Source organism: Mirounga leonina, unplaced genomic scaffold, assembly GCF_011800145.1.
Source record: "Mirounga leonina isolate KUSES-001 unplaced genomic scaffold, KU_Mleo_1.0 Mir_101529, whole genome shotgun sequence".
Taxonomy (NCBI): domain Eukaryota; kingdom Metazoa; phylum Chordata; class Mammalia; order Carnivora; family Phocidae; genus Mirounga; species Mirounga leonina.
This window is the reverse complement of record NW_023270143.1, coordinates 993,295-1,006,602: the sequence shown is the minus strand read 5'-3', so window position 1 is coordinate 1,006,602 and position 13,308 is coordinate 993,295. Positions and strand designations below refer to the sequence as shown.

The 13,308-nt window shown below is 36.5% G+C and overlaps 1 protein-coding gene across 3 annotated transcripts in view; it reads left to right on the top strand.

Annotated features, from left to right (window-relative positions):
* FAM120C (family with sequence similarity 120C) overlaps positions 1-13,308 on the top strand; it is a 106,672-nt gene that overhangs the window by 21,863 nt on the left and 71,501 nt on the right. For all 3 annotated transcript variants that reach the window (XM_034988716.1, XM_034988632.1, XM_034988800.1), the window contains exons 2-4: positions 143-389; positions 1,861-1,943; positions 6,669-6,797. In XM_034988716.1, the coding sequence (XP_034844607.1) occupies positions 143-389; positions 1,861-1,943; positions 6,669-6,797 (459 nt within the window). The remainder of the gene's footprint in view (positions 1-142; positions 390-1,860; positions 1,944-6,668; positions 6,798-13,308) is intronic.

The following is a 13,308-nucleotide window of genomic DNA, read 5'->3' as shown; positions in this document are numbered from 1 at the left end:
TTTTTTTTTTTGTAGAGTATTGTGTTCAGCCATGTGTGATCTTAAATTTCAACTATAAAATTTAGTTACTAACCTTCTGGATTTCTAACCAAATATAGCCAGTTTCTGTTGCATGACATGTTCCTCTCTTCTTCCCTCCTAGGTCTTTCAGAGCCTTGAAGACCACCATTTGGAAGTGGTGGCTTTTTTCAGGGAAAATGGCTTCCATGGCCTTCTTGCCCATGATTCCGAGTATGCTCTCTACAATATTCCTTCTTACTACAGTTCCCATGCTCTGAAGCTGAGCTGGAATGGGAAGAATCTCACTACCAATCAGTTCCTGATGCAGGAGGTGGCCAAGCAGCTGGGCTTGAAGCGGATGAATTTTCCCATATTTGCTGCGCTGCTAGGTAGGTATCCAAAGAACAGACTCCAGTGATTGGTAAAATTTCCTCTTCCAATGTTAAGACACGAAGACCGGAGCAATTTAGCCTATCATAATTGAATTTATCTTTTTAAAGTCCACATGCTAAACACTATGCTGGAGAAAACCCAGGAGGCTCTTGGACTTCTTACTAGAAACTCAGCATGTTTGTCTTAGGAATTTAATACAGGACATCCTTGAAAATTATTTCGATTTTTGTAAAACTTTTTTTGTTACATTCCATAACTATTTATGCAGAGTACTGTCTTAGGCCAAATGTTTTACTAGCCCTAGATAGCTTTGGTTCCCCATTCAGAGCATTAGCATTTCTTTCCTACTGTCTCAGTTTAGATGAAGAACACAAATTGTTATATGTGTTTTTTTTTTTCTGTTGTGTGAACATTTTATTATGAAAATATCCATACACACAGCAAAATTGAAAGGATTTGGTAGTGAAAATCCTATATATCATATATCTACCACCTGTATTCTGCCATTAACATTTTCCTATACTTGCTTTATCATATATCTGTCCATTCTAGCCATTCATCAATTTATCTTTTAAAGATGAATTTAAAAGTAAATTGCAGAGAGCTGGTTATGGTTTTTTAAAGATTTATTTATTTGAGAGAGAGAGAAAACGCGAGTGGGGGGAGGGGCAGCGGGAGATTGAGAGAGAATCTTAAAGCAGACTTCTGCTAAACGCGGAGTCACTCGGGGCTCGATCCCAGGACCCTGAGATCATGACCTGAGCTGAAACCAAGAGTTGGATGCTTAACTGACTGAGCCACCCAAGCACCCTGAGAGTTTATTATGTTTTCAGTTGGCTTTCCAAGTACTGACAGCATGAAGGTTAATATGTTGTCTCAGGTGTAACCTCTGCTTATAATCCCAAAGGATTTGAGTTTGGCTCATCTAATGGAGTCAGCACAAGTTTTAGAATTAGGCCTATGACAAATTACTGAAGTTACACCTCCCTGGTTTCATCTGTGAAATGGAATAGTATATCTCAATTGTGTTACTGACAAAACTAAATGAAATGAGATATATAAAATGCCCAGCACTTACTAGGCAGTCAGTAATTGTGGCTGCTATTATAAAAGGCAGAATGACTAGGTGATAGATAATAGGATGGGCTTTGGAGCCTGCTTCTTATCCTGGTGGGGGCACTTATTAACCAAGCTGCTTTGGCTAAGTCACCAAATTTGTTTGAGCCTCAGTTTCCCTATCTGTAAAATTGGGATAATAATACTACTAGGGATGGTTATTACAATAATAAAACATATAATATATGTGATACATAGTAGGTAATCAACACATAGATACTATAGATATTACATTGAGAATCTACACCTATGTGAATTATTTGATTATTTTCTTCCCCAAAAGCCCTTTCATGGCCTGGAGGTTCTATGAAAACATTTGCACAGTCAATAAATGACAAATGTACTTTATAGGTAACCACATTCTCCCAGATGAGGACCTGGCTGCTTTTCACTGGAGCCTCTTGGGACCAGAACATCCCCTTGCATCACTTAAGGTAAAGTGCCCCATTTCCTCCTATACATCCATGCCTAGGGGATATCAGGTTTTTTACATTGGAGTTTTGATAGAATAATTACCTTTCATTAGGCTTGAAATATTTCAAATACAAAAATTATAATTATGATCAATACCCTTAATATCTCTTTTAATTAAGTTTTTATTTTAATTCCAGTATAGTTAACATATAGTATTATATTACTTTGAGGTATACAGTATAGTGATTCAACAATTCCATGCATCAAGCACTCATCAAGACAAGGGCACTCCTTAATCACCATCACCTATTTAACCCATCCCCACACCCATCCCCGTCTCTGGTAACCATCAGTTCTCTACAGTTAAGAGTCTGTTTCTTGATTTGTCTCTCTCTTTTTTTCTGCTTTGTTCATTTTTTTCTTAAATTCCACACATGAGTGAAATCATATGGTATTTGTCTTTCTCTGACTGAATTATTTCACTTAGCATTATATTCTCTAGATCCATCCATGTCATTGCAAATGGCAAGATTTCATTCTTTTTTATTGGTGAATAATATTCCATTGTATATATGTACTACTTCTTCTTTATCCATTCATCTATCAATGGACACTTGGGCTGCTTCCATGTCTGGGCTATTGAAAATAATGCTGCCATAAACATAGGGGTGCGTGTATCCCTTTGAATTAGTGCTTTTGTATTCTTTGTGTAAATACCCAGTAGTGCCATTACTGGATTGTAAGGCAGTTCTATTTTTAACTCTTTGAGGAAACTCCAGGCTGTTTTCCACAGTGCCTACACCACTTTGTATTCCCACCAACAGTGCATGAGGGTTACTTTTTCTCCACATCCTCGCCAGCACTTGTTTTTTGTGTTTCTGATTTTAGCCATTCTGACAGGTGTGAGGTGGTGTCTCACTGTGGTTTTGATTTGCATTTCCCTGATGATGAGTGATGTTGAGCATCTTTTCATGTGTCTGTTGACCATCTGTATGTCTTCTTTGGAGAAATGTCTGTTCATATCTTCTGCCCATTTTTTAATTGGATTATTTGTTTTTTGGGTGTTGAGTTATATCAGTTCTTTGTATATTTTGGATACTAACCCTTTATTGTATGTCATTTGCAGATACCTTCTTCCATTCAGTAGGTTGCCTTTTTATTCTGTTGATTGTTTCCTTTGCTGCACAGAAGCTTTTTATTTTGTAGTCCCTACAGTTTATTTTTCCCTTTGTTTCCTTTGCTTCAGGAGTCATATCTAGAAAAATGTTGTTATAGCCATTGTCAAAGAGATTACTGCCTGTGCCCTCTTCAAGGACTTTTATGGTTTCAGGTTTCACATTTAAGTCTTCAATCCATCTTGAGTTTATTTTTGTGTATGGTGTAAGAAAGTGGACCAGTTTCATTCTTTTTCATGTAGCTGTCCAATTTTACCAGCACCATTTGTTATAAAGACAATACCCTTAACATCTTAAGGATTCATACAAACCTATGAAGTGAGATACTAATACTCCAGTAAATGAAATAATGAGCAAAAGACTGAAGCAGCTCACAAAAGAAGAAATACAGTGGCCAATAGTATGACTAGATAGATGTTAAATCTCCCTAGTGATCACACATGCAAAATTTTTTTTAAAAGATCTTTTTTTTTAAGATTTTATTCATTTATTTGACAGAGAGACACAGCAAGAGAGGGAACACAAGCAGGGGAGTGGGAGAGGGAGAAGCAGGCTTCCTGCCGAGCAGGGAGCCTGATGCGGGGCTTGATCCCGACCCGAGCCGAAGGCGGACGCTTAACGACTGAGCCACCCAGGTCCCCCCACACATGTAAATTAAATGATTTTTATTAACCTAACAGTTCGGCAAATACTGAAAAATTAGTCTGCCTACTCCTGTCGAGTCTATGTTGAGACTGATACTCTCATACGTTTCTGGTGGTAGTGTAAGTTGGTGAATATATAACTTTTCTCTAATTCTTCCACTCTGCTAGTTCATACTTTTTCTTCTCTCCTCAAGCCTCTAGTGCTCCCTCCTCCTTGCTCACTGTCAGCTCATGAGCTGGCTTCCTATTTCACTTAGTAAATGGAAGCATTTGAAACAGAACTTTACTGGCTCCTAGCCTTTCATCTTCTCACCTATGTGCATCTATGTGCCCACATTTTCTGCCTGCCTTGTGTTAACTGTGGAGTACCTGTCCATGTTCCTATCTAAGGCCAACCCTTCTACTTACATGCCAGATCACATCCCCTCTTGCTAACTGAAAGGCATCACTTTTGCAGTTCTTACTTCTTTCTCCTGCATCATCAATTTTCTCTCTTCATTGGATTTTTCCCATCAGATTTATAAGCATGCATCCATATTAAAAAATAAAGCAAATCCTGCTCTTGACCTTACTCCCTCCACCCAAGCTATTGTTCCATATTTCCTCTTCTCTTATAGCCCACATTTCTTCCTTCCCTTATAGCAAAGCCCTCTATAGAGTCTTCTGCACTTGAGCTGTTTATTATCCCTTTTCCCTATTCTCTCTGCAGTCTGTTTTGAAATTGTTTTTGACGAGGTCCAGATGTTCATAATTCTTGATGTTAATAAATCTAATGGCCAGTTCTCAGTTTTCATCTTACTTGACCAACAGCAGCATTTGACCCAGTGGCTCACTCCCTCTTTCTTAGAACATGTTCTTCACTTGGCTTTAAGGACACCACTCTCTTCTAGTTTCCTTCCTACCTTCATTGGCTGCAGCTACTGTTTCCTTTGTTGCTTCTTTGTCTTCTTTTCTACTTCTTATCTTTGGAGTGTTTCCGAATTCTGTCCTTGGTCCCTTCTGTCAGTTCTCCCTACACATTCTGCCTTAGTGATTGATATCATCCAGTCTCATGACTTTAAGTATCACCAGTCCATTGATGACTCCTAAATCTGTGTCTCTAGTTTTGACATCCCTCTTGAACTCCGGATTGTAATATCTAACAGCCTACTAAACATCTTAAGGAAGTGTATCTAAATGGAAACTCGTGATCTTTCCCCTAAATCTGTTCCTCCCAGAGCCTTCCCCATTTTTATTAAAGGCAATCCCATCCTTCTAGTTGTTCAGGCTAAAAACCATAGAGTCATCCTTGACTTCTCTCTCTCTTTCTCACACCCTACATTTCCTCTGCCAGCAAATACCATCAGTTCTCCCTCCAGTATATGTCCACTTCTCACCATTTTCATTGCTACTACCCTGGTCAAGCCACCATTATTTCTTGCTTGGATTATTATAACAGCTTATTAACTGTTGGTCTTCTGTTTGCACTCTCCTCCCCTCCCCAAAACCTATTCTCAGTACAACAGTGAGAGTGGATCTTTTAAAAACTGATTCAGATCATGTTGCTTCTCTATTCAAAACCCGCCAGTGGCTCTTCATGTCACTCACTCAATCTTGACCATGGCCTACAAAGTCCTGTACTGACTGACATCTGTTATAGTTATGATGTCATCTTTTCTTTTGTTTGTAGAACCTTTGTACTTATTATTTCCTCTACTTGGGATGCTTTTTCCTCCCACATAGCTTTGTACCTCCCTCTTAGAGGTTTTCTCAAATGTCATTTTCTCAGTGAGGCCTTTCCTGACCATCTTATTTAATATTACTTGCTTGTGCAGATGCATGCACACACTTGAATTCCCAAGGCCATCCTCTGCTTAGATTTTCTCCATAGCACTTATCTACATCTGGCACAGTATGCATTTTACTTGTTTATTTTATTTGACTCCCCTCATCCTATCCTGACACACCTACCCCACAATTTAAGCTTCCATGGGAGCAGCGATCTTTCTCTATCTTGTTCACTGCTGTATTCTTAATGCCTGTGAGAGTACCTAGTTAGTACACAGAAGGCGGTAAATACTTGTTAAAGGAATGAATGGTACAGCCTTTTGCCCAAACAATTTTATACAAAAAGTCTTTAAGAAGTTTATACCCTTTGACTGAGTAATTACAATTTTAGGAACCTTGTAATTAAATAATTGGAAAGTGAACAACAAATCATACCTACATTTTATCATGGCATGAAAAAAATACCTGTATTTAAAAAATTTTCAAGCATCATGAAAGTAGAGAAAATAATAGCATAGGCAGTCACTATTGTAACATCTTCTAGCTCCAACAGTTATCAAGATGTAGCCACACTTGCTGGGTTTTGTTATTGTTGTTTCTGTTGCTAATGTGTTTTAAAATAAATTCTGGACCTCAAGTCATTTTACTCCCACATTCTTCGATATGCATCTCTAAAACATATAGGCATTTTCATGCATTGTTACTTTTAACAAAATTAATGATAATTTCTTGGCATCATTTTAATATCTAGTCCATTTTAGGATCTTCCTGATTGTCCCCAAAAGGCTTTTTTGTGGTTAGTTCAAATTAGGATCCAAACATGGTCCACAAATTAAAACCTTACCTTTAATAGCAAAAAATTGGAAGCAGCCAAATGGTCTTATGAAAGAAAACTGATGAATTATGACAATGTCATCAACTAGTGGCTCTCTCTGTAGTAGGATTTATAAATGATATGATGTTATCTTTCTTTATACTGTTTGATCTTTTCCAAGTGTTCTAACTGAGAATTACAGGGGACAATATTTTCAAAGAAAAGATTTTACCTATCTCTCAGTGCATTTACTGAATTTGAATTCTCTTACACCTACCTCACTTTTTCTCTTAGTGATCCATCACCACCGATGTCAGTGTACCTTGCTTATCTTAAATCTCCTAGGTCCGAGCTCATCAGCTGGTCCTTCCTCCCTGTGATGTGGTGATCAAGGCTGTTTCGGAGTATGTTAGTTCCATCAAAGACCCCTCAAACCTGGATGTCGTTGGAAAGGATGTTTTCAAACAGTCTCAGGTGAGCTAGCCTTCTCCTTCTCAAGAGTCGCCAGTTTTCTTACCTTCACTAGTACCACCAGCAGACCTGATTTTTTTTGTCTGTGCTACCTACCTTCTCTCCTCGTATCTGCTTGTTCTCTCCGTGCTTACAGACCAGAGCTCCACAGTTTCCTTTGAAAACATTACTAGGCCTGGACTGAAAGGGTTCTTCAGCTTTTTCCCACTGATTATCAATGTTATATAAGCTCATTCTGGAAAATTTAGAAAACAAAGTCACTTAAAATGTCATTACTCACAAACAGCTTGCTGTAGTTATCACTCTAGAATATGTCCTTCTACTCTTTTATTTACTTCAACGTATATTTTAATATAAAGAAGGTCTTGCTTAGTGGAGTTAATGGGTAATGAAAAGACTACTTAAAGTTGGTCCACATAAAACAAAAATCAATACATCATTGTTAATAGTGAAAAATGGGCTCTGCTGGGAATTTGTCTTATGAAATAAAATTAAAAGTTAGGAAAATAAGTTAGTTTTATTTCTAATAATTTAATTTATACTTGCACTATGGGTTTTTCAGTTTATTTTTAAAATTAACATAAAGTAAAACTGACTTTTGTATATGTGTGTATATAGTTCTGTGAATTTTTAGCACATGTACAGACTATGTAACCACCATCACAATCAGGATCAGAACAGCTGAACCACCCCAGAAATCTCTCACGTTATCCCTTTGTAATCACATGCAAACATCATTGTCTCTGGCAACTACCAGTCTGTTCTCTGTCACTACAGTTATATCGTTTAGAGAATAACATATGAATGGAATCATACAGTATGTAATCTTTTAAGAATAGCATTTTTCATTCAACATAATGCCTTTGGGAATCTTCTAAGTTGTTTCATATTGCATCTATCAATAATTCATTCCTTTTTGTTGCCAAGTAGTATACATTGTGTGGATATACCACAGTATGTTTATTCTTTCACCCCTGGAAGATATTTGACCTGTTTCCAGTTTTTGGTGGTTTGAATAGAGTTGCTATAAACATTTGTGTACGGGGCTTTTTCTTATGAACATAAGTTTTCATTTCCTTGGTGTAAATACCTAGGAGTGGGATTTCTGGGTCATATGGTAAGTATATGTTTAACTTTAACTTTGTAAGACCCTGCCAAACCATTTTCCAGTGTGGCTGTTCCATTCCTCGCTAGCACTTGTTATTGTCAGTATTTTTTTATAGCCATTCTAAAAGGGGTATAGTGGTAGCTCTTCATAATTTTAATTTGCATTTCTCAAATGAGTAATGATGAACATTTTTTTCTTGTGCGTATTTGCCATTCATATACCCTCTTTGGTGAATAGTCTATTCGTGAACAGTCTTTTGTCCATTTTTACTTGAGTTGTTTATTTACTCACTGTTGATTTTTGAGAGTTCTTTGTATATTCTTGCTTAAAGTCCTTTGTCAGATATCTGGTTTGTGCAAATATTTTCTCCCAGCCTATAGTTTATCTTTACATTCTTTTAACAGTGTCTTTTGCAAAGGAAAAGTTTTAAATTTTCATCTCTTATGGATCATGCTTTTGGTGTCACGTATAAAAATCCTTTGCCTAACTGCAGGCATGCTAATATTGTCCTGTTTTCTTGTAAAAATTATATACTTTTATATTTTACATTTAGAACAAATCATCCATTTTGAGTTCATTTTGTATAAAATGTGTCAGGTATTTTGGTTTATATTTTGCATATTGATGTCCAATTTTTCAACAGTTTGTTGAAAAGACTGTCTTCTCTCCATTGAATTGCTGTTTGTGTGGGTCTATTTCTGGACACTATTCTGTTCAGTTGACCCATATGTCTATCTATGTGCAAATAGGACTCTGAATACTTTATGGTAAGTCAAAATAAGGTAGTGATCCCTACAATTTTCTTTTTCTTTTTCAAAATTATTTTGTCTGTTCTAGTTCCTTTGTCTCTCCGTATATATACATTTTAGAATAATCTTTTCTATATCTACAAAAAATAATCCTGCTGGGATTTTAATGGGAATTCCTTATATTAAATATACAGTTGACCCTTTAACAACATAGGGGTTAGGGAAACCAACCCCCCCCATGCAGTAAAAAATCCACATATAATTTTTAATTCCCCAAAAAACGTAGCTACTAATAGCCTATTATTGACTGAATGCATTACTGATAACATAAATTGTCGATTAACGCATATTTTATATGTTACATGTATTGTATACTGTATTCTTATAATCAAGTAAGCTAAAGAAAAGAAAATGTTATTAAGAAAATTACAAGGAAGAGAAAATACATTTAAAGTACTGTATTGTATTTATGAAAAAAATTCACATATAAGTGGACCCACACAGCTCAAACCTAACACGTGTTGTTCAAGGGTCAACCGTATAGATGAATTTGAGTTTTCAAATCCAGTAATACAATATATCTCTCCATTTACTTAGTTCATCTTTGATTTTTTTCGTCAGCATTATATAGTTTTCAGCATACAACCCCATACATTTTTTCTTTTTTATTATTTTTTAAATTTGAATTCAATTAATTAACATATAATGTATTACTTGTTTCAGGGGTACAGGTCTGTGATTCATCAGTCTTATATAATACCCAGTGGTCATTACAACACATACCCTCCCAATGTCCATTACCCCATTACCCCATCCCCCACCCCCTTCCCCTCCAGCAACCCACAGTTTGTTTCCCAAGATTAAAAGTCTCTTATGGTTTGTCTCCCTCTCTGGTTTCGTCTTGTTTCATTTTTAACTCATGATCCTCTGCCTTCTTTCTTCAATTCCACGAATCAGTAAGATCATATGATAATTGTCTTTCTCTGATTGACTTATTTCACTTAGCATAATACCCTCTAGTTCCATCCACGTCATTGCAAATGGCAAGATTTAAATTTTTTGATGGCTGCATAATATTCCATTGTATGTGTATGTGTGTGTGTGTGTATATATGTATATACACACCACATCTTCTTTATCCATTCATCTGTTGATGAACATCTGGGCTCTTTCCATAGTTTGGCTATTGTGGACATTGCTGCTATAAACATTGGGGTGCACGTGCCCCTTCGGATCACTATATTTGTATCTTTGGGGTAAATACCCAGTAGTGAAATTGCTGGGCCATAGGGGAGCTCTATTTTCAACTTTTTGAGGAACCTCCATACTGTTTTCCAGAGTGGCTGCACCAGCTTGCATTCCCACCAACAGTGTAGGAGAGTTCCCCTTTCTCTGCATCCTCCCCAACATATGTCATTTCCTGATTTGTTAATTTTAGCCATTCTGACTGGTGTGAGGTAGTATCTCATTGAGGTTTTGATTTGGATATCCCTGTTGAGCACTTTTTCATGTGTCTGTTGGCCATCTGGATGTCTTCTTTGGAAAAATGTCTGTTCATGTCTTCTGCCCATTTATTGATTGGATTATTTGTTCTTTGGGTGTTGAGTTTGATAAGTTCTTTATAGGTTTTGGATACTGGCCCTTTATCTGATATGTCATTTGCAAATATCTTCTCCCATTCTGTCGGTTGTCTTTTGGTTTTGTTTACTGTTTCCTTGCTGTGCAAAAGCTTTTTATCTTGATGAAGTCCCAATAGTTCATTTTTGCCTTTGTTTCCCTTGTCTTTGGAGATGTGCCCAGCAAGAAGTTGCTGCAGCTAAGGTCGAAGAGGTTGCTGCCTGTGTTCTCCTATAGGATTTTGATGGATTCCTTTCACATTGAGATCTTTCATCCATTTTGAATTTATTTTTGTGTATGGTATAAGCAAGTGGTCCGGTTTCATTCTTCTTTATGTTGCTGTCCAGTTTCCCCAACACCATTTGTGGAAGAGACTGTCTTTTTCCCATTGATATTCTTTCCTGCTTTGTCAAAGATGAGTTGACCATAGAGTTGAGGGTCCATTTCTGGGTTCTCTATTCTGTTCCATTGATCTAGGGGTCTGTTTTTATGTCAGTACCATACTGTCTTGATGACTACAGCTTTGTAATAGAGCTTGAAGTCCGGAATTGTGATGCTACCAGCTTTGGTTTTCTTTTTCAGCATTCCTTTGGCTATTTGGGGTATTTTCTAATCCCATACAAATTTTAGGATTATTCCAGTTTTGTGTAAAAAGTTGTTGGTATTTTGATAGGGATTGCACTGAATGTGTAGATTGCTCTAAGTAGCATAGACATTTTAATGATGTTTATTTGTTAAATATATATATTTATATATATATAATATATTTAAACATATATATATATCTGTTAAATATATAAATATTTGCTAAATTCCAGTATGAGTTCTAGCAATTTTGGGGTGGAGTCTTTTAGGTTTTCCACATAGAGGATCATGTCATCTGCAAAGAGTGAGAGTTTAACTTCTTTGCCAAATCGGATGTCTTTTATTTCTTTGTGTTGTCTGATTGCTGAGGCTAGGACAAGTCCCATACATTTTTTAACATTTATTTAAGTATTTTATATTTGAGGCCCCTTTTTAAAGGATATTGTTTTGTTCATTTCAATTTCTAATTGTTCACTGCTACTGTATAAAAATATGATTGATTTTTGTATGTTGACCTTGTATCCTACAACCTTTCTAAACTCACAAGGAGTTTTTTGGTAGATTTCTTGGTATTTTCTGTGTAGATGATCATACTGTCTGTGAATAAGGACAGTTTTATTTCTTTTCTAGTTCGTATGCTTTTTTTTTTTCCTTACTGCACCATCTAGGATTTTCAAACAATGGTGAATAGGAGTGATGAGAGAGGATCTTGTTCCCAATCTTTGGGAAGAGCATTCAGTCAGCATTAAGAATTACATTAGCTATCAGTTTTGTAGATGTACATTATCAGGTTGAGGAAGTTATGTTCCTAGTTTACAAAGAGTTCTTATCATTAAAGGATGGTGTATTTTGTCAAATGTATTTTTTTGCATCTGCTGATAGGATCATGTGCTTTTTCTTCTTAGTCCATTGATTTTTGAATATTGAACCATCTTTGCATTCCCAGGATGTGGTCAAGGTATATTCTTCCTTTTTTATATTATTGGATTTGAATTACTAGTATTTCATTGGACATTTTTTCATTTATTTTCTTGGGAAATATTGGTCTGTAGTTTTTTTTGTGCTGTCTTTGGTTTGGTATTAGGGTAATGCTGGACTCAAAATGAGTTGGCAAGTGTTCTGTTTTTATTTGGAAGAGATTGTGTAGAATTGGTTTTTCCTCTTTAATTGTTTGGTAGAATTTGCCAGTGATTTCTTGCAGAGATTACTTTGAATTTATGCTCTTTAGAGTTTTCTAAGCTTCTTGAATATCTAAGTATGTCTTTCACTAAATTTGAGAAGTTTTCAAGATAGTTTTTTCAAATAGTTTTTCTGTTCCATCTTTTCCTTTCCTTCCATGAGTAGGATGACACCAGTGTTAGACCTTTTGGTATTATCCTGTAGATCCTTGAGGCTCTGTATTTTCCAATAAAATTATGGTTTTTGTCAATGATTTTCACACTCGATAATTTCTTTTGATTTATCATCAATTTCATTGACTCTTTCCTTGATCATCTGTATTCTGTTATAGAGCCCATCCAATGAGGTTTTTTAAAACTTTGGTTATGGTATTGTTTAGTTCTAAAATTTCCATTTGGTTCTTCTTTACATACTATCTTCTTTTGCAGAGACTTTCCATCTTTCTCTTTGTTTCTTAAGTGTTCCCCTTACTTCCAAGCACTTTTATAAAGCTGCTTTAACATCTTTGTCAGATAATTCCAGTGTGTTTGTCATCTCAGCATTGAGATTCTTGATCTTGTTTCAGTATAATAGGGAATGTTGACAGTTTTGTTTTAGGAGGCAATTGACCCATTTAGGTTCAGACCACAAGTTCTTACCATCCTTCTGTGGGCTGTGGTTTCATTGTCAGTGCAATTTTCAAAGTCTTTGCAAACTTATTTGGCTCGATCCCATGTATATGCCACCCAGTCAGTATCCAATCTGGGACTTGTTTGGTTGTATATCTCTTCAGTTCTCAGAGTCTGTGGTCTGCTATTTAGTGTCAGATCCACACATTCTTCTGCTCCCTCTCTGCCATCTCTTCAGTACTTCCTGGTTAATTGGGCCACCCTTTCTCAGTGTCTGGGTCCAAGCAGCAGAAGGATAGAAAGAGAGGAAAAGCATCAAAGGCTTACCCTACCCTACTGAGACCATTGCTTCTGTGATTGGAAAAGAAGTTTACTGTTATTCCCCTGTTGCCACTGCTGCCACCATAGGTTTGCTTCAGTCTGGCACACATGATAACAGAAAAAAGGAAAAGAAAAAAAATTGGAGTGTTTCCATATACTTTCTAGAGTTTTCAAGAACCCCTTTCCCATTCTTCAAGCCAGAACTAAACTAAGGTTTCCCGTGGCGCTCTCTGTCCACATCAATGTATGCTTCCAGATGTTAGACTGTATTCTGTCCACACCAAGGGATACTGGAAGAAAAAGAAATGCTAAACTCACCCTTGATTCTGTGGTACTTTGAATTCTGG